This window comes from Brachycentrus maculatus, unplaced genomic scaffold, assembly GCF_059751285.1.
Source record: "Brachycentrus maculatus isolate JH-2025_06_01 unplaced genomic scaffold, ASM5975128v1 h1tg000452l, whole genome shotgun sequence".
NCBI lineage: Eukaryota > Metazoa > Arthropoda > Insecta > Trichoptera > Brachycentridae > Brachycentrus > Brachycentrus maculatus.
Genome location: NW_028281199.1, coordinates 1,289,780 through 1,316,993, shown reverse-complemented (window position 1 = coordinate 1,316,993; position 27,214 = coordinate 1,289,780). Strand labels below are relative to the sequence as shown.

At 35.0% G+C, this 27,214-nt stretch overlaps 1 protein-coding gene across 2 annotated transcripts; it reads right to left on the bottom strand.

Annotated features, from left to right (window-relative positions):
• Positions 1 to 2,220: 2,220 nt before the first annotated feature.
• Positions 2,221 to 26,537, bottom strand: LOC148302452 (tudor and KH domain-containing protein homolog). Of its 2 annotated transcripts, none has more exons than XM_088271597.1 (12): positions 26,459 to 26,537; positions 22,445 to 22,639; positions 21,233 to 21,451; positions 20,272 to 20,432; positions 19,358 to 19,478; positions 12,463 to 12,620; positions 11,261 to 11,332; positions 9,061 to 9,297; positions 7,649 to 7,796; positions 6,132 to 6,285; positions 3,741 to 3,859; positions 2,221 to 3,057 (listed from the first exon to the last, which is right to left on the bottom strand). In XM_088271597.1, exons 2-12 carry the CDS (start codon positions 22,617 to 22,619, stop codon positions 2,636 to 2,638), a joined length of 1,986 nt encoding a protein of 661 aa, XP_088127723.1. In that variant the 5' UTR covers positions 22,620 to 22,639; positions 26,459 to 26,537; the 3' UTR covers positions 2,221 to 2,635. The 2 variants fall into 2 exon arrangements, with proteins under 2 accessions (XP_088127723.1, XP_088127724.1); XM_088271598.1 differs by lacking the exon at positions 26,459 to 26,537 and adding an exon at positions 26,065 to 26,152.
• Between the last annotated feature and the right edge of the window lie 677 nt (positions 26,538 to 27,214).

The following is a 27,214-nucleotide window of genomic DNA, read 5'->3' as shown; positions in this document are numbered from 1 at the left end:
AACATTTTGAGTGTGTCCAAATACTTGTTCACAAAATCTGGACTATCTCCAATTACAGGAGTTATTTTCATATTATTTTTGACATCTCATCAAAGATGAAGAAGAATATGGAAGTCTGGGCATTTACGGGGCTGACGACCGTCATAGGCTGGTTTAAGTGATCACTTTACACACGTGTAACATTCACCAATTCTACCCATTATTGACAACCACACTACTCAAATTTTTGGAAGTTCTATATATATGAACCAATTTAGAAACCTTGTTCTTGAATCACTAGAACTTCACTAGAGACATCTATTGGTGAGATGTAAAGAAGCTTTTTATTAAGCAGAAACTAAAAATTTGCTTAATAAAAAGCTTCTTTACATCTCACCAATAGATGTCTCTAGTGAAGTTCTAGTGATTCAAGAACAAGGTTTCTAAATTGGTTCATATATATAGAACTTCCAAGAATTTGAGTAGTGTGGTTGTCAGTAATGGGTAGAATTGGTGAATGTTACACGTGTGTAAAGTGATCACTTAAACCAGCCTATGACGGTCGTCAGCCCCGTAAATGCCCAGACTTCCATATTCTTCTTCATCTTTGATGAGATGTCAAAAAATAATACTAATTTAGTAGACATTAAAAACCAGTGTTTGATTTTAATATGCAATATATAAATCTACAACAAATAATGCTCTACTGCAGCGGTTCCCGACCGATGTTCTGCGATCGCTCCAGTAAAAATAAAATAAAACAATACGAAACAAAACACCAAAATCATCATACGAATCTGAAATTATATTCTTCACTTCCAAATCCACTTAAAGTTTCTATGTAATATGGGATGAATAGACAAAATTACATGATGTGTAATTTAACATAAATTCTTACTGGACTCTATTAAAGGATAAACCATTTGATATTTCAATGATAAAAATTGTGTAGCAAAATTTTGTCATCACAGAAAACCGTGAAAACACTAGCTTAGCCACGTAACAGTCGAATTTTGGCGAGGAAATTCGTTGGTGCAGGAAATCATAACCAAACTACTCAAAACAAGACTGTCCGAACACTGCTCGGGTTAGTCAATAAAAACAAATACATAAATATATTTGGGTCGGGCAAATCAATATCACCAAGTTGGAATACGATTTGCCCGAGCACCACTCGGACTCATTAATGCAACACAAACTCCTTGACCCCGTCAAAATCGGGATAATCTCGCAACAAATTTTTCTTCTTCTTCTTATTATAGGCCTTGCGGCCTGTTTTTAAGAGGGATTAGCCTCCTGCGGCGTCGATTCCCAGCTATCGGCCCATCTCTTGCCCGGGAGTCGTGTACCATGGGGTTGGCCGTACAGTGCGATGTGGGGGAGTCTGGATGGTTCCATTCTCCTCACATGCACATACCATTGTCTTCTTCGTTGCCTTCCCCACCTAACAACATCTTTGATCTCGCATATTTCCCTGATCTTGGCATTTCTGATTCTATCTCAGGCAACAAATTGTTTATTGGAAAAAATATGTATTAAGAGCTATTGAGCTCGTATAATTGTAGAGACTCGTCAAACATTGTAAAATCGATATTGTGTGACGATCGCTTGATGAAAATGCTCTTGGCGTTATCTCAGAAGCTGCTGAAATGCAGAACTAGACATTCGCCCGGAGTTATCATTAATTGATCCTAAATAAGAAAACTGTGCGAAAAATACAACCAAGTATCTCATTCAACATTTAACTATCATTTTATTTGCATCGTTTATTTATACCCTCCTACTCGTAACACTATTTAAACACTATTAACTCATAAGATATGGGGCAGACTTAAGGGGCTTCCCCACAGTAATTATTCTAAAGATCTATCCGTGAGTCAAAAAGATTAAGGACCACTGTTTTACTATATAGAGATACAATTTGATTGTTAGGTAAACTAATTTTTATCAATATTGTCAGAGTTTACAAGACACTTTGATTGAAAAAAATTATGTAAATAAAATTTTCATTATTCTCGAAAAGAATATTTAACTTGCAATTAAATTGTATATCGCAATAAAATTGTCCCGGGTTTGATTCCAGGGGGGTCGAAAAATAGTAATAAGTGATTTTTAAATCTAATATGACACTGAACTGGTATATAAAGTTCTTTAATGTAATTAGTGATCAAGAGCACACTACGTCGATACAACGCAGTTCTCATGCTACATCGGGTACAGGAAGAAAGAGCAACAAAAATGGCAATGTTCAAATGATACATTTTTCAACAAATTAATACATTTAAAGAATGTTTAGACTTGTTTTCTACTAACAGGAATATAATATATAGTAAAAAATATGTAAAAAGCGTAAAACTAGACACTGGCTTGGCCACTTTTGAAGAGTGAAAACCATAAAAAAGGAGAACACTAATTTAAAATAAAATCCACAGAAACTGTCATAATAAGGAAGAAAAATTCACAACAATTCAGATAAAGAATCCATAGAAATCGCAATATACATAATAAAGACAATTTCCTTTCTACATTATATTATATTAGAGTATCTATGGATCTCACTTGTTTGTGTAAGATAAGGTACTTAAAGATATTTATGACGTTTGAAAATGTGACGCGACAAATAAATATATACTAGGATATGTGTTTTTCAGTAAAATTATTTAGGGGGACTTCCAATGGCTATCGGAGGCGGGTTTGCGCTTCCCAAAGCTTCTAAGTTTCCGTGATGAGAATCCACTCGGTTCATTTTGGCTTTCAGTTCGTCCTTCGGGTCCGGTATGTGCAACGGAGGAGCTTTACCAAAGGATTCTGGATTACTTCTGATGGATTCTCGGGCGGGAGAAATGGTTTTTTCAGCTTTGACACTCTCCCTCTCCGCATCTATGAAGGCGCCATTTTGTTTGGCGGTTCCATTGGTGACGTGGGAAGATCCGTTCATCTGGGTTGGCTTCTTGACTTCGGGATTGGGGTAAGAGAGATCGACCATCGGAGCGGGGGGTTGGAAGGACTTGCTGTGATCCAGTCCAGCGGCTAACGACGATGACTTGGGTTTGTTGTCGCCCAGAAAAGATGAATCATCTGTGAAAAAGTAGAAAATTAATAGGAGATTCACTAAGCGGTTCGATGCCACGATTCCGTGCTCGCCAGGCCGGCCATACAAAATGAGCACGTAATTGCGCTCTCAACTGAGCTTGTCGCAAGCCAATATCAAATCCAATTGCAATATTTCTTCAATTAGAATTTATAGAGACATCTATTAGGAAGATCAAGAAATACTAAAATATTTCAATTTACTGATATTATCAAAGTTAAAATCATCTTTCTAAAAGCTTTCACTAATAATCAATATGTGTCTCTGATACAGGGTGGAGACTAGTTTTTTAAAATGACTTTATATATTGCATAATTAACATTAATTTTACATAAATAAATTAATGAATAAACATATTTTATAAACACAGTTATTTTCGGCTATATTTATAAGTAAATATGTATTCTGTATTGTTGTGACAACCCTGACATTTTGTGAATATTTAAACTGTTTTTCTGAGTAAACGACAGCTCAAACGGCATACGGTTTATATATTTGGTAAGTTTTCATAATATCCTTTATATATGTATACAAAAAATTAACTTTTTTTTAGTTAAGATTTTTGTTGAATAAATGACGGCCTGCTGGGTACGGCCATATTAATATCTTCCGGCATTGAAAGGGTTAAAGTAATATTAGCAGTAATTTGGGAAAGTAAGCGTTTGGTCACCTGATGCATTCTTGTCGGGAGCGGGAGAGGAGCGTGGGGATACTCCGCCGTGAGGCAGACTGATGGCTCTCTCCTCCCGCTTGTTGGAATCCGCAGGGCCAACAACCATTCCCAGCACTCTGCAATCAAAATGTTCATGCTTGATTATTTCATCAAGAGTGAAACCCCTATTTTTAGTTTTTTAGTTTTTTGAAGATATAAGAAAGGAATGTAAGGCTGAACGAGGAATAATTGAAAAGATTAGGAAGATTTCTTTACGGTGGTGTGGACATGTGGAGCGAATGGATAGCGAGAGAATGACTAAGAAAATATATGTGGCGAATGTGAGAGGGAAAACAGAATGAGAAGGACCGAAAAAGACTTGGCACAATCAGATCAATCAGGATCAAAAATCTGGTGGTGTCAAAAGTCTGCATAATTGGAGGGCATTATGACTAGATGTATGGATGTGAAGGAGGCGAGGAGTGTATGTGAGGACAGAAGAGTGTGGCGTTCCATCCTCTCTGCCTACCCCTGCGGAGAAACGGCGTGATGGTAGTAGTAGTAGTAGTAGTAGTAGTAGTAGTAGTAGTAGTAGTTTTTCAAGGGATTGAAAAAAAACTAAATGGAGGGAAAATGCAAAAATTAGCAACAAAAATAACACCGCTTTGATAGAATGCAGTCCCGTAAGGCAGTGCTCTGCAACCTTTTCCCACCTACGACACATCTAAATTCTTCCTAGAATTTCGCAGCACACCAAAAGCAAAAGAATAAAGACCACTGAAAAATTATTTTGTTATAATAATCATTCTACATTTTGAAAAATAGACAAAATTGTTAAAATTAATTTGTCATTGTGTATCAAATATACACATAAAATGATATTGATATTGATATTGATGATATTTGATGGTTTATCCTTTATACTACATAAACCACACTTACTTGTTAAAGTTTCCAAAACAATTCATGCATTTTATTTCATTTCATTTAAATAATGACCCTAAATCAAATTACATATGTATGTAAAAATTTTATTTAACAAATTCACCACGACTTGTATGTATGAGTCTTTATGATTTATTTTGATGAGTTTTTGAGTAGGCCATACTTCGAATGTTAGAAAAATCAGTCGGAGGAATACTAAAAGATTTTGACTTAGAGATTTTGCCCACAGATGCCACTACGTATAAGGATATTACTAACCAGAACAAAATAATGTGTGGCCCTAAATACTCGTTTACGGAATACAGATTGAGAGCCTCCAAAAAAAATTATAGTGAAATACTTTGGCTTGTAAAAAAATTCCTCTGAAATTTTGGTTTTGAAATGTCTACTAGTTTGATATTTATGGACATTTTTTAAAAACAATGCATTTTTTGCAGATATGTAAAACTGCCCTATCACATTAGTAATTTTAATATAATTTATACTCCACGCAAAAGTGTTTGAATGCGATACATTTTATTTACTATGCAATTCGATACTTACTTCTTGTGATTATTGCAATAATTTTCTTCTGGCAGCATAAAAACAAACAAAAAATTGGTCACCAATGTTTAACAGTTCTCAACCTTACACCTAAAATAGTATTGCATACATATTCAACAAAGAACTATTCAAAAAATTCCTTTATTTATCGAAGTTGTGGGAAATTTAATGAATGTTGTACACACCTTGATATGTTCTCAAAATTTAAAGCTAAATTGTTCGAAATCTTATAAACCTAAAAAAGTAATTCTATTCCCTGTCCTTTCCTTTTCTTTCTTTCCTATCACTGCCATCTCCTTTTCTCTTTATCCCATCCTTGTCTCATGTCTCTTCCTTTATATAGACCTCTCTTATGTATAGTTGTGAAGAACTATAATTGGTACTCATGATTTAATTTTTTGTATTCTGTATGTATCATATATTGTAACTGTTGTTCTTCCTTCCAATAAAATAAATAAATAAACAAATAAATATTGTACTACTATCCTGAATTTTAATAAGTTTTCACTAAATAACCTAAGATTTTTTTTAAAAATACACAAATTACATTATTTATAAAATTGAATATCTTCAAACCCTTATCCGCACCCAATGGTGCATAGGGCACTGCATTATATAAATGCAGTGTTATCTTGATCGTTAACACAAGAAGGAAAGGTGATCAGCCCTCGGTTTCAGGTACCAGTGATATTGAATAAATATTAGAGTGAAAAAATCACTTGTATTTATTTGACCCCCGTGGGAATCGAACCCGGGACCTTCAGAATGGTAGTGGAGCGTGCTGGCCACTACACTATGGAGGCGGACATTTTTTTTGGCAGTATACCCATGATATATTTATATTTTTATGATCAAAAGTGCTTTTTGTCTCTTGTCGTATGATTCCATACAATTATGGGTGAAAGGTGACTGTCAAAGTACCTGGACGACTGAAGGTCACCAAAGGATGGCGGCGGCGGAGCGGGATTGGTCGCCTCAGGAACGGGAGCCGTAGGTTTGGAAGCGGCCGGGGCCTCTTCGTGCGGGATGGCCCATCCTTCCTGGATCAACACCTCCCCAATATCGACGTCCACACCTAGAGAGATCGAACAAATAGCGCTTATATAAAGAAATTATTGAAAATTTGCAAATATAATAAAATAAACACGATGTATGATAGATGCTCGAATAGTGAAATAAGGAAGGAATGCAAAGCTGAGATAAGCATTATTGATAAAATTAATAAAGGTGTGTTGAGATGGTTTGGACATGTAGAACGAATGAGTGAGGAAAGAACGGTAAAACAAATTTATGAGGCAAATATAATTGGAAAAAGGACCAGAGGAAGACCGAGAGGCACGATCAGGTATGCCAAATACTGAAAGTGGTCAGGTTAGGAGTCGTAACAATCGGCGGGTATGTATGAGGGGATGCATGAACGTGGAAGAGGCGAAGAATGTTTGCAAAGACAGAGTGGTGTGGCATTCTATTCTCTCTGCCTACACCTGCGGGGAAGCGGCGTGATGGTTAGTTGGTTAGTTAGTTATAATAAAATAAAAGACATCACAAACGAATGAGAGAAAATTCACCATGCCATTACCAATATTTAAAATTTGGGCAAATAGGTAATACAGTGAAACCTCAATTGAACATTTTTTAAGAGGCAAAGAATTTTTTTTCCTAAAACAATTGCTTGGGTAGTGCAACATTTTTGGCAACATTTCTGTGGTAAAGAGTGCGGTAATTAAAAAAAAAATTATGCCAAAATTATATTTTTTACGGAAAAGGAGTTGGGGTAAGTAGTTAGTACATTTTTATTTTAATACAAAAACAAAAGAATATGAAAAATATTACAGCTCCAATATTTTTTGACACTGTATCTAGGTTCTAATTTCACTAAATCAAAGTTTTATAAGTTATACGCATGTATAAATTTACATATAACTTAATTATAGAACCACTATATATGTATTTTATACCGCCTCCGTAGTGTAATGGTCAGCATGCTCGGCTACCGTTCTGGAGGTCCCGGGTTCGATTCCCAGGGGGGTTTAATAAATATAAGTGATTTTTTCACTCTAATATTTATTCAATATTACACTGGACTGGTACCTGAAGTGGAGGGCTGATCACCTTTCCTTCATGTGTAATCGATCGAGATAACACTGCGTTTATATGAAGCAGTGCCCTATGCACCATTGGGGTGCGGTAAGGGATATTATTATTATATATGTATTTTATTACTTAATTACAATGTTTTTAACCAGTTTCAAAGCAAACAGCTCAAGTCTTCTCAAACAGCTTTCAGTCTTCCTCAAGACATATTGATATTAAAACCTGTATTTTTATATTATAATTAAGTTCTAACGTATTAGTATACTGATTAGCGTCGGGGTTGATGAAAAAACAGCCTGCCAACAATGTATTAATGTATATTTTACGAAAAAAATATTATTTACCATCTTGCACATCGTAAATCTTGACGCCGGGGATTGGGGAACCCTCCCTGGCATGGCGGGGGGCGCCCTCCTCCCCCTGTCCTCCGGCGGGCACCTGCCGTTCCCTGAACGTGCAGGTTCGAGACCATAATCGCTTCCAGCGTGCAACCTGACAAATTTAAAAATTAACCTTTAACTTTAACTAAAAAAATTTAAAAGTATGGACGTAAATGAACGTCGGTGCAAATTTTCCTCGAACGAATATTGGCGTTAATGATCGTCGAAGTCTATCTGTCAGTTGGTATGATGTGCCTTGTATAGTAATGATATCTGTGGATATTTGTATGTAATTTTGTTATAAAATAAAACCTAGATTGTGAGTTGTTTTTTTTATTTTTTATTATTTATACATAATTTCTATCTTCATAATACATATAATAACGTCATAAATCAAAAAACTTGATTTTTCAGGAGAACGTTTTCAAAGTTTAAAAATATAATGCAATGTATTAAAAATAAATATCAAGCCACTTATTTAACTTTTTACTGCGCAACAGATCTTTTTAGGTAAATCCTGAAGGTTTATTCTTCATTTGAAAAATATTAAGTATATTTGAAAAAATAATTGAACAATACCATTTCTTCAAAATGCAAAAACAAAACTTTCTGCCCTGTAGCGGGTAAATATTAAGTTAAAAATATGCCGCTTTTACTGGGATATAGTACATTTTCTGGGCATTCCAAAAACATGCACAACTGAATATTGACGATTTTTGATTTATGACGTTCTTGAAAGGAGTGAGCGTTATGTAGATTTTTTGGAAAAAAAAAACAATTTCATGTAAAAAGAACCCACTCCCCAAAGAAAATCGGACATCAATTATTGTACTCCCGGAAAGGTTAAACCTATATCCTCTCCCTAAATGGACTCCACAAATTGCCTCCAGACTGTAACCAATGAAGGTGAGAGATAATTTACGTATACAATATTCAGTTTTGAAATGAAAATTAAGACATTTAGATTTTCATATTATTTTTTGACATCTCATCAAAGATGAAGAAGAATATGGAAGTCTGGGCATTTACGGGGCTGACGACCGTCATAGGTTTAAGTGATCACTTTACACACGTAACATTCACCAATTCTACCCATTATTGACAACCACACTACTCAAATTCTTGGAAGTTCTATATATATGAACCAATTTAGAAACCTTGTTCTTGAATCACTAGAACTTCACTAGAGACATCTATTGGTGAGATGTAACGTTTCTCATGTGCGTGATTATAATCCAGGATTCGGACCTCACATACTTCTTTACATCTCACCAAACAACAATTTTTCTGTGTCATTTTCACCCATTCTGCACAAAGTGTACAATAATTATTGGTGCTGGTAGCAGGATTTATTATTATATTATATAAGTGTTCACCTGAGTGAGCTCCTCGAAGCGCTCGATGGCGCGGGCGTGCCAGCGCGCGCCGTGCTGGGGGTGCGGCGCGGCCCCGGCCAGGAAGCACTCCACGGCCTGGAAGCGGAGCTGCAGCAGGTCGGTGCGCAGCGCCAGCAGCTCCGAGCGCCCCACGTACTCGTTGTCCCCGTAGTCCACAAAGTGCACGTCGCACACCTGCTGCCGCCCGTCGAATTCGTTCTGTTTTATTTCCGCGACCTGAACGCAAAACGGAGTCACGTCAGTAATACAATGACAAGTCATAACAAGAATCATATCGCTCGCTCCTTTCAACAACGTCATATACCAAATAGCTTGATTTTTCAGGAGATTGTTTTTGAAGTTAAAATATAATAAAATGTATTAAAAATAAATATAAAGCCACTTATTGAACTTTTTACTGTGCAACAGATCATTTTAGGTAAAACCTGAATGTTTTTTCTCCATTTGAATAATATTTAGTTTAGTTAAAAAAATAATTGAACAATACCTTTTCTTAAAAATGCAAAAACAACACTTTCTGCCCTGTAGAGGGTAAATATTAAGTTAAAAATATGCCGCTTTTGTTGGGATATAGTACATTTCCTGGGTATTCCAAAAACATGCAAAACTGAAAATCGTCAATTTTTGATATATGACGTTGTTGAAAGGAGTGAGCGATATGACACAATTATGTATTGATGTCGAGCAAAATTTAACAAAAATGATTACAATATTTCGAGCGCATCCAAATCTTTGTTAGCATACCTTGGTATTAAATAAAAATAAAAACTACATTGGCCCAGCCGTTAAAACAAGTTTTACCCAAAAAAAATTTTCATTCCTTGCTCCAAAAATATTTAATTTGCTGCCCGAAACCATTAAGATTTCCAGGTCAGGTCTCCATGATCAGGTCTTTAAGAACAGTGTCCGTCGATGGTTGCTTAACATTGGAAGGGACAAGGTAGAAAGTGAATTGATTAAAGTCCAGGTGTAATTATCACATTGAAAAACCTTAAACTATAAATTCTTTTTGTATCTCCTGTATGTTATGTTTATAATCTAATCATTAAAAAAAAAAATATTAAATATTAAAAAAAATATATATACATATATATAAATTTTGTATTACCATGTTAGTATTCGGCTCAACACAGGCCATGCCTAAAGAGCCGTAATACGTATAATAAATTTGTATATGAAATGAATATGTATATTGAATGTATTTATGTATTATGAAAATAAATAAATAAATAAATAAATAAAATAAATAAATAAATAAAATAATTGTTCACTTACAAAGATTTAGACATGGATTTGGCATAAAATAACTAGTAATTAATTTTTTTAAATTTTGTAAATATTAACACATTTCAGATGGGTGTTTTATACAACTGTGGACCGCTGGCGACGGGATTTGATTGTGTTCATGTAGTTAAGACCTTAACAAAGAGATTGGTAAATAATATCCATATAAAAACATTAAATGATTCCTTATTTTCTGATTTTGAAATGAGACCAGCGCAGAAGTTAAAAATACCCTTCCCATCCTTAAGTATCAATTTACCGAACGGGTAGAAATACCTTTCCTGTCCAAAGTGTGTTAAAGTTTAAATTAGCACCCCGTATCCTGAGCATGGGATATCTCGGAGAACATAGAAAATATATCAAGTATTGGATCTGAATAGATTGAACACAATCAAAATATTGTGTATAAACTGGTGGAAATAAGTTTTATTTTAAATTTTAAATTATAAGGTTTAAATAGCATCCTGAGCTTGGGATATCCCGGAGAGGATAGATTAATTTGAAAAATAGCCAACTGTTTTCAAAGCAAAATAAATGAATTCATGACAATGAGTTCCTGAATAAATGAAAACTCGGAGCAAAAACCTCGATAGTTTTGAAGGCAAACATGTACTGGGTGTAAAAGTGGTATGACTTTGTCAGGAATGAGGATGAGAAGAGAAGAATGTGCAGCTCCTCGCATTGGAAGTCTTAATAAGGAGAAGATGGACATGGCCGGGTCATGTTCTGAGAATGCCACCTGAGAGCATTGATCCCTCATGTCTCTTCTTACAACAGATCATTTTAAAATACTCCAAAACAGAAATTGGACACATTATTTAAAATGAACACTAAAACAAACAACAAAAAAACAAAACATGCTAAATGATGGTTTATTATAATTTAGTATGCTCACCTTTGCTCGGTACCACTTCCCATCGTGCCTGAATACAGCAGCAACCAACTGACCCACTTGAACATCAGTTAACTATGGAATAAAACCAAATACATAATTAATAAACAAGAAATTCCTTACAAAACTTGCAATTAACCATTCAAAACCATTTCAATGAGGTATAGAACTAATGCTATTATGTGTGTATACCCCCAAATTAACCCTTTTAGTGCTGAACAATTTTAACCATACTTGGACGGCTTAACTTTGGCCAATGTCTGTACACGACGGATTCTTCAGTTCTTTGGACACGTTGCATGTGGCAATAAGGATAGCCTGGAACGACTGGTTGTGAATGGTAGCCTGGAGGGGAATAGAGGGAAAGGAAGATCCCCTACACGAAGGATCGAGTTAAGACAGCGGCAGCAGTGATTGGAGTGCTATGTGCAGCGCAATCAAGGGATAATTGGAGAAGAGTCATTGCTTCAACAAGGGTTACAACCCTCAGAAATGAAGAGTAAGACAGAGAAGAAGAATGGGAAAGGCTATTTTTATGGAACATACACAAAATAATGAAAATTTCTTAAAACTAACTAAACTAACCATCACGCTGATTCCCCCCAGGGGTAGGCAGAGAGAATAGAGCGCCACACCACTCTGTCTTTGCAAACATTCTTCGCCTCTTCCACGTTCATGCATCTCCTTATACATACCCACCGATTGTTACGACTCCTAACCTGACCACTTTCAAGTATTTGGCAAATTTGTTTTACCGTTCTTTCCTCACTCATTCGTTCTACATGTCCAAACCATCTCAACACACTTTTCATAATTTTATCGATAATGCTCATCTCAGCTTTGCATTCCTTCCTTATTTCACTATTCGGACATCTATCATACATCGTTTTGTCGCACATTCTTCTGAGAGATCGCATTTCGACTGCATTCAGTCTACTTTCATCCTTCTATTGCCAACTCCATGTTTCACTTCCATACATTACCATACAAAATTTCTTTTGAATATTAATTATACTTTTACCTTCATCATCATTATTCATTACAGAATATATTTCTCATTTCATTGAAAACTGTACGAGCTGTATCTATTCTAGGTTTTACTTAGGTTTCTAGGTCCACATTTTCAAGAAGGACACTTTCCAGGAACTTGAATATCTCCACTCTCTCCATACTAGAATATGTATTTATAATAAATCATGCTGTACCTTGTGGAGTTCCCGGTTATCAGACTTGGAGTAATACTCGGTCATCTCGTCCACCAGTTTATCCAACTTCTGCACTTGGGGCCCGACTATCTGCAGCCAGAATCTCGACGGAGAAGAAACAGCCGACACAAAGACCTCCAAGAGAGTACCGGCGCCTTCTGTTGAAAATTTACAAAGTTTACTAACACCCTGACAAGTGTGTGGTTTACTTCACATTCTGACTGTTTCCAAAAATACATACCTCACTTTTTTTAAAATTCTTTTCATAATTTTTATTATTTTATTTTTATTTGGCAGTCACGCAGTGAGAGCATGTTTCTGCCAGTGTCAAGTCTTATTTTTATTTACAAAGTAATAATAACAATTAATAAAATTTTCAAAGTTTAAATGCGTGTGGTGTGTGTCTCGCGCAATAGCAAACAGAGCAGTGTGACGTTACCACGCCCTTATAAGCGAGAGCGAGCTAAGTACATCTCTCTTCCGTCACCGAAACTGCAACTGAACTGTCGCCACATCCTACGCCCGTGCCTCGTTGTGACAAAAATTTGTAACATTTAAATAATATTTTAGTGAATATAAGTTTAGAGTAAAACCTTAAGTTATTTGTAAACAAAAAATCTTTTATGTAAATAAACGCGGGTCTTTCGAGTAAGTTCAATTATTTATTCTTTTTTTTTCATTTAATATAAAATGCAACCTCTGAGGAGATAGTGGACGTGGGTGCCCGTAATCAGTGCAATTGGGTAAAAACGCTTCCACACGCGTTTAGCTTTATTTTAGTAATTACGTCAATTTTTTAATTTTTGAAGAAAAAAAAATCTAAAATGATGGGGCCAAAATCAGCCATACTTCCAAATCTATGTATGAACTAAGAACTAGCGTGTGAAAGGAATCCACCAGCATCTTGCATATATACAAGTTTAAAAAATTAAACCAATATGGATGTTCAATAACGGACAGAATGGTAAACTTGAATGGTCAGCCAAATGCCAGGTCGTGAGCCCTGGGATGTTCAGATTTTCCATCTTCCTTTATATAAAAAATAAAAAAACTATAGACGTCATGTTGAGACACGTACAATAGTGATATATCATCTGTAGGGTGAATAATCCAGTGTCTGAATAAATTGTATAAATTATTTAATATCAGACATGTAACTAAATGATTTACAGTAATGTTTGATTATAAAAAACCCTCTTTATCTAAAATTGTATGTGATCACATAGATAAGGTTCTGAAAAAAATTATAAAATAAAATTTTTTAAATAAAAAAATATTAAAAAATCATACTCCTTCCTTTAGACTTTGTTAATCATAATAAAGGAATAGAAATTACCTGCACCGCCTCTTTCAATTTTCGATGATCAACATTTTTTCAAAAGACGATTGAAGCATTCAACCCTCGATTCATGACCATATTTGAGAGAAACCATAACCTTTTGGCTAGACATTTTTTGTACTATTTGTCCTTCCCGCTACATGTCCAGTACCTCCTTTCTTTAAACTCTCCAAAGATTAAAAATGAAAATAAATAACACTTTTTTTAACCCCTTATCCACATCCGATGGTGCATAGGGCACCGCATCATGTAAAGGCAGTGTCATCTTCATCATTAACACGTGAAAGAAAGGTGATCAGCCCTCCGCTCCACGTACCAGTCCAGGGTAATATTGAATAAATATTGGAATGAAAAAATAACTTATATTTATTTGACACCCCCCCCACCTGGGAATCAAACCCGGGACCTCCAGTACGGTAGCCCAGCATGCTGACCGTTACACTACGGAGGCAGACAAATAATACTGGATAATACTTTAATACACTTCAAATGATAATAAAACAATGTTGTTAAACGCGAGGACTTACACTAAATATGTATTTATGTATATATCTAGCTAAAGATTCAAATGCATGGTAAATTTTCCTCATTCAATTTTTGCTGTTGGATGAAGTTGTCCAACTTTCAACATTGGTCCTAATATGAGCTGAGATTGGACCAAAAAATTATCTAGATGCTTGGAAGTTTGTGCTGGTGTTTAAATGGCTATATTTTCACATTCAAAGTTAAAAAAAACATAAATGCATTAACTTTATAGTAAAATAAAATAATAAAATGCACAAATTAAATAAATAAAAAGAACTCAATATAAATGAAACTTTTTATTATCATTAACTTAAAAATAATAATAAATATCAAAGGCTTGAATTGGATGAGATCAAACTTCATCAGTCTACTGGTCAGAATAATTAGTACAGTATCACAATATTTTGAGTGTCTAAATCTTAGTTCACAAATCTGGGTTTGTGACTCCACTTAGGAGTTGTATATATATATATTGATATCTCAACATAGGTGAATGAGAATATGCAAGTCTGGACATTTACAGGGCTTATGGCCTGTTATAGGCTGTTTGAAGTGATCACTTTATACACACACATGTAGCATTCACCAATTCTACCCATGATTAACAACCACACTACTCAAATCTATATTTAAACTTTTTTAAAGTTTTTTGTCATCAGATTGACAAAACTCAACTATAGATGGTGCCGAGAAGTAGCATGTGAAATAAGCTATCTATCAGGTAAGGTATCAAATGAATTGAGGTGTTCCTAGTATATCAGTCAAAGGTACAAATACTTAGATACGTCAAGAGATCATTATTTCCGATACTTGTATGGAGCTGTAATACATGCAATATACTAGCCACTAGCCAATAGTCAAATCTCACAAATCTGTTTCAAACCAATATAACCAGCGATAGCATTGTCACTCATAAAACATAAAACTAATTTTAGCTTATCAATGCACTCACTTGCCTGTCAGTCGTTTTATATTGTAAAGCTATCTCTTTCTTAGTCCATTGGATTATTAGATACAAATGATGAAAAGAGACAAATATACATGTCGATGTCAGTCATGGCGTGTTAAATATCGCTCGGCTCAGGACTCACAGGGTTTGGAAATATCCGGAGATACGAAGTATCACAGGTATTTCAATATGGTTTGATAAACAGATATTTTTTTTAAACATTTTCGTTTATTTCCCGCTCTGTGAACATCAAAATGAAGCGCGTACAAGTGAAATTTGGAGATATTTTTATGTGCTTTCTGAAGCAAACAAATTAGCCGCTATGCAATATTATGCAAACAAAAACTATCCTTCAAAACAAGTGTTTCTAATATAAAGAAACATTTTAAATGTAAGCATTTTGAAACGGTACGCAAGATAATTTAGCGTACCGCGTACTGCGGCAGCCCATTGTACGAGATACGAGGAGCATGAAGCAGAGTCTGGTTAGCAGACCAGTATCTGGTAACAGGTAGCGCATCCTAGTATCTTGACATGGTGATATCGGTAATAGCGATATCGCTAAGTAGCAGTCTAAACACACATAATTGAAGCATAAATATAACTAAAGAAATTGTAGTACTGTGGCTGTCAATGACGGTAATCACAATCACGGTATCTATCAGGAAAGGTATCAATTGAAGCATAAATATAACTAAAGAAATTTGGGTACTGTGGCTTTCAATCACGGTGAGAATTGGTGAATGCTAATATATAAAGTGATCACTTAAACCAGTCCACGACAGGTCGTAAACCCTGCAAATACCCAGACTTTCTTATATATTCATATTCTTAAACAACTTATCAAGTACAGTTCTAACTTATTTTGAAATTTGGGATTAATTCAAAGTCCCCTGGATTTTGAATTACCGAGGTTTAAATGTATTTCAAAATAAGAGAAGAAAAAATAAAGGCACCCTAATAAATAATTAATTTGTGCTATTAACAAATTGAAAATGAAAAATAAACATAATATCTTTATACACAAAAAAAAAATTTGAACACAAAAAAATAAAATAAATACAGAGGGAAAATTATAATTTCACAAGAAAGACAAATTTGCTAGATAGAATTTAGATACATGCGTATGTGATTTACAAATCCACTTCAAATAAAACATATATTACATACTGCTACAATGAACCATTTTACAATTAATAAAAACACATTATTTTTAATAATACAGTCGAACTCGGTTATAACGAGGAAGACAGGACCGACTGAATCCGCTCGTTATAACCGTTACTTGTTATATCCGAGAATAGGTATTTTTTATCAACATACCTATCACACGAAGACATGGAGTATCCGGAATGGTCGTATAACATAATAAGACGGCATTCAAACAAAAATACACAATGAATCCGTTATACACGTGTCGTATTTTTCAGTCAATCAGCTTTTCATTTAAAATTTGGAAAATCCTGCGCTTTTTTGGGTACAAAACCAATGAAACAAAAGTTTTATCAACATTCGTACGATCACAATTCCTTTTTTTTCCTTGTTCTTTTCAAATGCAGATAAAAATACAAAGTTGACACTTGATGATGAAAACTATTTACACACTTCAACATTTTTCGAGGGTCGTTCTATTTCACGAGTAATTTCCGCCTTTTCACAAATTGAGAGACGCTTTCTCTCATTAGTAGACATGTTTTTATTCGAGGGTTTGTTTTTTACTGACCTGCTCTAGAATTAATCTAACATTCCCTACCTCATATTTGTTACTGTGCATTGTCCATTGTAAGCATAGAACATACAAAATATGGAAACTATTGTAAAAATTCCGGAAACAAGCATGACATTCATAAACTAAAAAAAATAACTTGTTTATTGTAATTAAGTGCTGACCCGCTGGCGCTGGTAGGTACAACCTAGTGACTTCACAAAGCTTGGTTATTTTACATGCAATTTCAACCATATCGCTCACTCCTTTCAAGAACGTCATAAATCAAAAATCGACAATGTTCAGTTGTGCATGTTTTCAGAATGCCCAGAAAATATACTTTATCCCAGCAAAAGAGGCATATTTTTAACTTAATATTTACCCGGTACTGGGCAGAAAGTGTTGTTTTTGCATTTTGAAGAAAAGGTATTACATATTTAATTATTTTTTTAAACATAAAAAATATTTTTCAAATGGAGAAAAAACCTTCAGGTTTGACCTAAAAGGATCTGTTGCACAGAAAAAAGTTCAATAAGTGGCTTGATATTTATTTTTAATACATTGTATTATATTTTCAAACTTTAAAAACGTTCTTCTGAAAAATCAAGTTCTTTGATTTATGACGTTCTTGAAAGGAGTGAGCGATATGTGCAGATACTTTTTCAATATTGTCGGTGAAAACACCAATTAGGTACTTAGTATCTTAACTATTATCATAACGTAATCGGTCTAGTCAACTGCCCGGATTTTATTGCTTAGAGTCGAAAATGGTGTTTTTCGACACATTGACATTTTCAAGATTTTTTTGACAAAATTTTTGCTCATTATAGCCGAGAAGTAGCGCATTATCACCGTAAATAAATATACGGAGAAAGTCATAAAACAAAATGTCTACAAATGTTTCCTGGTTATATCCGAGATCTCGCTATATCCGTGCTCGTAATAACCGAGTTCGACTGTATTATGTTTTACTGAAGTCATTTTGTAGGATCATGAACACAGTTAGTAGTTATTTACAGTACAAATAAAAAAATAACAAAAAAAACATTTAAAGCATAGTAACATAAAATAAAAAATTTTAGCCATTCACCTAATTTATTAACACACTTCGCAGGGGAAAGGGTTTTCTACCTGTTCAGTCAATTCATGCTTAAGGACGGGAATACTATTTTTACCTTCTGCGCCAGCCTCATTTCAAAGTCAGAAAAAAAGGAATTATTCAATGTTTTTAAATGAATATTATGTACGAATTTCTTTGTTGATGTATGAACTGTGTGTACACAATTATCAAATCCCGTCGCCAGCGGTCCGCAGGCGTAAAAAATACCCGTGTGAAATGTGTTAACTTTACCATATGGTAATATAACACTGTCCTTATAATTCATCATTCACTTTGTGTAATACCACTGAAAAACTTAAGTTTTTAAGTGGTATTACACAAAGTGAATGATGAATGATAAAGAGAATGTTAAAAAATAAAATAAACCTGACATTTTTAGTTGTATTTTAGTGAATAAAACACGAGCATTAAGTGGTTATAAGCTGGGAAGAAATATAAGTCGAGAAAAAGCAATGAATACCATTTTAACAGTTACCCACTAGTCCAAGCAGTACAAGACATCCCATGCATGTTACAAAACCCATTTATCTTGACATTCACTGTGGGTATAGTGTTATTCATTGTGGGTATAGTGTTATTCACTATGGATATAGTTTTATTCACTGTGGGTATAGTGTTATTCACTATGGGTATAGTGGCATTCACTGTGGGTATAGTGGCATTCACTGCGGGTATAGTGTTATTCACTGTGGGTATGGTGTTATTCAGTGTGGGTGGGTGTGCATCAGTAGTGATAGTCAGTGAGATAAATCAGTGTTATTCACTATGGATATAGTTTTATTCACTGTGGGTATAGTGTTATTCACTATGGGTATAGTGGCATTCACTGTGGGTATAGTGGCATTCACTGCGGGTATAGTGTTATTCACTGTGGGTATGGTGTTATTCAGTGTGGGTGGGTGTGCATCAGTAGTGATAGTCAGTGAGATAAATCAGTGTTATTCACTATGGATATAGTTTTATTCACTGTGGGTATAGTGTTATTCACTATGGGTATAGTGGCATTCACTGTGGGTATAGTGGCATTCACTGCGGGTATAGTGTTATTCACTGTGGGTATGGTGTTATTCAGTGTGGGTGGGTGTGCATCAGTAGTGATAGTCAGTGAGATAAATCAGTGTTATTCACTATGGATATAGTTTTATTCACTGTGGGTATAGTGTTATTCTCTGTGGGTATAGTGTTATTCAGTGTGGGTGGGTGTGCATCAGTAGTGATAGTCAGTGAGATAAATCAGCGGGCCAAAGTTTTGTCTACCTGGGGTGAGGGGGGCGGCGTGGGGGTCTGCTCCCGGGGAGGGGGCCACTCCCGCCCCGTTTTGGCGACGGGGCTCGCGGCGCAGGTTGTCTGCGTTTCTATTCGCCCTCTCGGTGGACACCTGATACATAAAAATGCAGTATGTAATAACTAATGACACACCACTCCAGTTATTGACAGTAGTGATGAGGTAAACTACATTTTTATTGTGTGATACAATGTTGCCAGATAGAGACAGGTTTCCCGCAGCATCTAATATATGACCATTTTTCAGACTGGCAGGAATTTTCAATCAAACATTGGTCATTTTTATATTAATTTCGAGTATAAGACGCACCTTAATTTTGGAGGCAAATTTTTGAAGAAAAAAGTGTATCTTATAGTCCGTAAGACACGGTAAATGTTATGATACATATTCAAATTCTGAGTGTCACACAATGCCAATAAAAATCTTAACAGTATAAATATTATTATTATATCGGATACTGGATTATTCACCGTATAGAGGAGATGAGATGTCAATTTTAATATGAGATATTAAATTTAAAGGTGTCTAAACTTGATATGAAATATGTACCATTCTTCCCCATTTTTTATATGAAAGAAGATAGGAGTCTGAGCATCCCTTACGACCTGGCATTTGGCTGGCTTAAGCGATCACTTTATACCCTTGTGTAACGTTCACCATTCCGCCCGTTATTGAACATCCATATAGCATTAATTCTTGAAACCTGTATATACGCAATGGTCTTAGATCCTTCAGCATACTGGTAAGGTTTTCGATACATTCGTGATGCCAAATGTCAGGCCCTGGGATGCTCAAACATGCCAACTTCTTTCATATAAAAAAAAAGGAAGAATGGTACATGTTTCATATCAAGTTAAGACACCTTTGAAATAAAAATGCTGCTTACAATTTTTTCGATTAGTTCCTGGGCTAGCTTAATCTGCTCCGGAGTGCCCCAAAGTATAACCTTCCGCTGCGAGGCTGAGGAGGTGTCGCTGCTCCTCTCCTGGAACTGCACCTTGGCTCCGCTGGTGATGCAGATTTCCCTCACCACGTCGCCTCCTCTACCTGCACATTGAGGACAAAAACCAATCAAATTAGATGTCTTCAAAATACCCAATGTAGTAAAATAACAACCATTTTTTCCACATAAATTTTATTTCACCAGTGACCGCGTTTCGTCATAATCAGACTGGTGAAAAATAAAATTTCTGTAGAAAAAACTATATCCTTGTTATTTTATTATATAAAATGCAGTTCCACCAAGAAATGTCAGTACAAAACTTAAATCTAATAAAACAAAATAGCTTAGGTATCGCATTATAGGCGGGCAGTTTTTTCATCAACCCCAACAGTAATTACTATACTAATTAGGGTCAAATACTAATCACAAGTAAGCGCAATCCCAAATCTGTACAATATTTTTTGCCGCGCTGTACCAAAAGTAAGCAAATAGAACGCTTATAAGTTTTTTCCACTATTATTTAACCAGCGACCGTGTTTTCCGCCTCCGTAGTGTGCTCAGCTTGCTCGGCTAACGTTCTGGAGGTCCCAGGTTCGATTCCCAGGAGGGGGTCAAATAAATAGAAGTGATTTTTTCATTCCCACTCTAATATTTATTCAATATTACCCTGGACTGGTACCTGAAACGGAGGGCTGTTCATCTTTCCTTCATGTGTTAACGATGAAGATAACACTGCGTTTATATGATGCAGTGCCCTATGCGCCACTGGGTGCGGATAAGGGCTTGAAGAAGAAGAAAAAGACCGTGTTTTAGTGCACCATTCACTCTATTCCCAGCATTCTCTCTGACTATATGTTATCAATCTTTCCATACAAGTTGACGGAGGGGTGGGTGTGTGGCTTACCAATAACTTTGCCTGCAGCCCATGCGGGTATGTTGATGAAGGTCTCCTGGGAGGGAATGTGGCTGTTGACGAGTTCCTGAATGAGCGCCTCTGCGACCCCGATGGCCTCGGGCCGGCCCCGGATGGTGCAAACCCTCCACTTGGGGTCGGTGTCGTTGCGGAAACTGATCCGGGCGCCGCTGTTCTCCTGCAGCTCCTTAACATTGGCACCCGACCTTCCTGAAAATTTAAGCATTATTATAATAGTGAGTCCTCTATTTACGCGATTTTGACTTCCGTGAATTCATTTTCTCTGTCTTATTCCTCATTACTGAGGGTTGTGACCCTTGTAGAAGCAATGACTCTTCTCCAGTTATCCCTTAACTGCGCTGCACGTAGCGCTACAACCACCAAGGTACCCACTGCTGACTTAGCTTGATCGGTGCATAGTGTGGAGATCTTCCTCTCCCTCTCTTTCCCTCCAAGCTACCTATCTCAATCAGTCGTTCCAAGAAATCCTCAATGCCACGCGCAACATGCTCAAAGAACTGAAGAATCCGTCGTGTACAGACATTGGCCAGAATCAAGCCATCGAAGTGTAGTTCCTGGTGAATGGACTCGTTGGTGCGTCTAGCTGTCCATGGAATTCGGAGCATGCGCCTCCAACACCACATTTCGAAAGCGTCAATTTTTCTCCTTTCTGCTGATTTAATGGTCCATGTTTCAACAGCATAGAGAAAAATGGAGGAGACCAAGCTCCTGACAAGGTTTATCTTAAGATCCAAGTCACAAGATCCAACCCTTATAAGATTGATACAAAGGAGACTGCACACACTTGTCCTTGTACTGTCATAGCGACCTGTTGAATAAACCGATTGCATCCTAATTACGAGTTATTATTACTGATACCCGAGCCCTGTAATATTTTATATCAGGCACTGGATTTTTTACTGTACAAATTATATATCAATATATATTAGGGTGAAGACTGACCAGTGCATATTGTCGTAACGTAACATGTTACGATGCGAGCATTCAGGCAGTCAGTACAGCGAGCCGAACGCTCCATCCATAGTTTCGGATGCTCGGTGATGCTCGCCGCGAGCGATGTTACGACGTTATGTTACGACGAAATGCTACAGTCAGTCTCCACCGTTAGTGTCTGTCATAGTCTTTATGGAATGAATTGAACAGTTGGAATTAAAAATGTTGCGAGACTGGAATAGATATTACCTATGATGGTGGGCACGATTTGGTGGGGCACGCGCAGCTCGCGGCACCTGTCCTGCGAGGCGAAGAGCGAGTCCTCATCCTGCCTCCTCAGCAGCAGGTACAGCAGCGCGGCAGACACGCCGCACAGGGACACGCCCACGGCCACCGCCACCAACGTGCTACGGCTGAGGACCATGCTGATATGTTCTCCGGAAACTGTCATCAACGACAAAATAAAATATTTGTAGATTTGGCATTTAATTTGCAGCATATAATTTGTATTTGAAGCACAAACTTTGCTATTTTTCATTTTATTTTTAAATGGAAATTTGTTTTAAAATCACTATATTTTATAGTGATTTTCAAACAATGTTACATTTGATTATAATCTGTAGAACTCCATCTTAATTTATATATTAAATGTTAAAAACCAAACACTGATATTTAGTAGATAATGACATTAGTTTGAAACTGCCATAACAAGGCGAAACAATTGTCAATTGTTTTTGTCACAAAATTATTTTTGTGTTTTATTTAGTTTAAAATAAACACTTTTTACTTTGCTAAACCAAAGTTATTGTTTACATCGGAATTCCTAATAAATTAAATAATTATGTAATCAGATCTTTTGCATTAAAAAAAAAAAAAAAACATTGTTTTTTCTAAAGTAAAACATTAATAAACAGTAAATGTTATACCATTTTAAAAATTACATAAACTGAAAAATATTTTAAAATAACTTGCCAGGTTAGCGTCATACATATTTTTTTCAGAGTGAAGACTCAAAGTTACCTAAAGGTGGGGACTGACCTCCACATTTCGTCATAACGTAACATTCGCGGCGAGCATCCGACTTCAGATGGAGCACTCGGAGCGAGCGGCGAGCAGCTATACTATACAAATGCTCGCATCGTAACGTGTTATGTTACGACGAAATGACTTCGGTCAGTCCCCACCTCAATGATTTATTTTTAATTCATTGACCAGGCATTCATATTATTTTTTTCCGCCAAATCAAGCCAGTATTGGTAATATTTTGGACTGTGATCAACAGAATAGTTATTAAGGATTGTGAAACATAAATTAGAATCCTAAAATTTGAAAATTTCAAGAAGTGGCACTCTAGAAACTGATGTAAGGTGTAGATGTTCGGGAAATTCATTAAAGTAGAAATATCTTGAAAACTAAGGCACTTTTACTGAGGTCATTTTTTGGTGAGTCACAAGCCGGCCTAACACCCCTTAAAAGGAATACCTTGGATTATGGGACACCCTGTTACAGCCACAAACAAGAGCTGTCTACCTACTATATATACAATTTGATCAATCAAAATGGATGATGTATTAAAATATTGCTCATTTCTTACTATTGCACATATCACTCGCTCCTTTCAACAACGTCATATATCAAAAAACTTGATTTTTCAGAAGATCGTTTTTGAAGTTTTAAAATATAATAAAATGTATTAAAAATAAATATCAAGCCAGTTATTGAACTTTTTACTGTACAACAGATCTTTTTAGGTAAAACCTGACTGTTTTTTCTCAATTTAAAAAATATTCAGAATATTAAAAAAAATACCTACTTAAACAATACATTTTCTTCAAAATGCAAAAAACAACACTTTTGCCCTGTAGCGGGTAAATATTAAGTAAAAAATATGCCGCTTTTTCTGGAATATAGTACATTTTCTGGGCATTCCGAAAACAAGCAGAACTGAAAATTGATAATTTTTGATATATGACGTTGTTGAAAGGAGTGAGTGATATATCACAACAGAATAATAAAAAGTGATAAGCAAAGACCTATCTGTAAACAATATTTTTAATTGCTTTAATGTGCATTCATTTTAGATTTTTTTTAATACTTAAAAAGATAATTGGGTGTATTTCACATTTTTATTATGTTTTTCAAGATTACATTACTGAACGATACTTTGCATGTTATTTTTATAGTGCCATGAAATCCGTTTTTGCGTAGCTTTACATAAAGTAACATTTGATGATAAAACGGACTATTCTGATTAAAAAAAATAGTTGATGAACTTGAATAAAAGTATGAACAAAATTAATAAAAATTAGCAATTTTATTATTATTTATTATCAGGACTTTTTTTCATGTAACGCAGTGCAACGGCACTACGGCACCTTTTTTCACAGATAATTTAATTTTTTCATTTTCAAAATCAATAAGACGAAACAATGTTTGTGCATACGTAATTACAATCTTTATTTATATAATTCGTCAAAATGAAAAAAATATGGTATTGTAATGAATATTTAAATGATATTTGAATTATTTATTTTTTTGTCAATTCCGGGACCATTTCCGGGAGTTTATAAGTGAGTTCCGGGACCTTTTTGGTTCAAATTAAGACACTGGATTATTCACTCTACACCATTACACAAGTGTATAAAGTGATCACTTGAGACAGCCAAATTCCAGGTCATAAGCCCTGGGATGTTTTATTGCAACTACGCAATAGTTTTCTGTCAGCTAGACTATTCATGTAATTTTTGTATTGTAGATCATACTTTTTTGTTTTTTTTTTTGTAATTTGAATTTTTACTTGTTAAAGCCCTCTGGACGTTTTGTGTGATGAATAAATAAATGCTCAGGCTTCTATTTTCCGTCATATAAAAAAAAACACATATGTTTCATCTCAAGTTGAAAGTATATAATACTGATATGTCATCGGTAGGGTAAATATCCCAGTATTTTTCAGAATAAACATCAGTGGTTTAGTTTTGTGCTTGCCATAAAATCACTACCAACAAAATGAAGATTGTCAACAGGTTTTGATAAAACCCTCTCTTTATCATTCATCGTTCACTTTGTGCAATACCTCTTTAAAAAACACTAATTCGTGACTACCGGTTTCGGAATAATCATTCCATCATCGGGTCATTAAAATGAAATTGTTACAGTCTGACATTTATACAAAATTAAAATTTTGAGAGAAAGAAGACAAATGAATAACAATTGAAATATTTTTAAAAGTGGAATAACTAAGTATTCCACTTTAGTGTTATTTAGTTATTGTTAACTAGTTATTCCACTTTTTAAAAATATTTCCATTGTTATTCATTTGTCTTCTGTCTCTGTTTCAAAATTTTATTTTTGTATAAATGTCAGACTGTATAAATCTCATTTTAACGACCTGACGATGGAATGATTATTTCGAAACCGGTAGTCACGAATTAGTATTTTTTTTTAAAGTGGTATTACACAAAGTGAATGATGAATGATAAGGAGAGTGTAATATTACCATAACACGAAGTTAACGATGCTTTTAACATACAAAACATTTGATGGAACCTTCTCAAACTCGGAAATAGCAATAAAAATCTCGAGTGCTGTAAAGATTCATCGCCTACCTACGTAATAATAACGTATTTTCATAATCATTTATTGTCCAATTGACAAAACAGGCCCAAACATGCGAATAAAAGGCTTAATGGATAAGTGCAGTAAAAAACACGCAATGTTTATTTTAGTCAAGTGCGAGAAAAAACGTGTTACATAAAGACACGAAGGACATGAGTATCATTTGAAATTTAAAAATAATATTGGCGACATGGCTTGCGTCACGCTGGTCAAATTAAACACACTTATTGATAGAAAATACTATGTACAGCAACCTGCCCAAAGTACACGCGCAGGATTTTCTCGGCCGGTCTAGAAGTGCCAAACGTGCCTGGATAAGGGCCAAATATTTACGAAAGCATACGAAACAACCATATAATAAAAATATACAAAAAAGCAGCGAGATGAAATATTTTTGTTGATTATTGCAATACTACACAGCGAATCACGTCGGTTTACATTAAAATAATAACAGTTTTGTTTACGATGTTTTTTTTTTTTGCAGAGAAACTAAAATAAGGTATGACATAAGGCGCACATTACAAAATTAACGGGTGATTATAGAATATTCAAATAATGATTCGAAATAAAACTGAAGGAGTATACGAAGTAGGTTTTCTAAAAGCAAAATATGTAAATTATAATGAATGTCAATGTTTTAAAACTAACCTTATACTTTAAACTTTTTGCATTTGCCCCGAAAACATCGGTCTCAACCAGGCAAAAATCACGGACATCTATAACCAGAGATTAAGTAAGTTCTTCCTCTCGATTTCTATGGAAATGTATTGCTCAAAGAAAATTCTAATCCTTCTAGGGAAAAAAAATACATATTTACGAAGATCAAACATAGGTCATGAAGATACCTATCTAGTGGTAATAAACTTTCTCGATGCAATTACGTCTATTCCAAATAAAATTTAGGTAATGGTATGTATTCTCAAGTGTGGTCAACAGAGATTTTTTTTAAACTTACCTTAATTTATAAATATTGTTTTTACATGTTTTTTTTGTCTGAATAGTAAAAGATGTTTTTTTTTAGGAAAACATTATTAGAAATCTGTACAGTAAAGCATTTTAGCATACATTTTATATATGAAATTTGTAAGATAATAAAGGGTCGTAAGAATGATACAATTTGACGTCCTTTTACTTTAGTATGTTTGAAATTGTAAAACTACAATACAATAAATTAATTTTAAGAAAAATATAAGACCACCAATTTGTCACGATTTTTTTAAACCTTTCTGTGAGTTTAAAAAAATACACTTTTTAATTTTCTTGAATAAAAAATATTTACATCAAAAAACATTATTTATATAAAAATTATCCATGTTTTATTTCATGGGTTTTCTTTGACCGCGTCATTACGATGACGTAACACAAATTTTGTTTTAAATAAAACGTCATAGGTAAACAGAAAGT

What these genes read in the sequence shown, in the direction of transcription:
- LOC148302452 (XM_088271597.1), bottom strand. Translation starts at nt 22,619, where the DNA reads ATGGTCCTCAGCCGTAGCACGTTGGTGGCGGTGGCCGTGGGCGTGTCC. An exon ending in ATAACCGGGAACTCCACAAG is followed by an intron (nt 11,333 to 12,462) that starts GTACAGCATGAT and finishes TTTATTCCATAG; the next exon opens with TTAACTGATGTTCAAGTGGG. An exon ending in TCCCGACAAGAATGCATCAG is followed by an intron (nt 3,058 to 3,740) that starts GTGACCAAACGC and finishes ACTTTTTCACAG; the next exon opens with ATGATTCATCTTTTCTGGGC.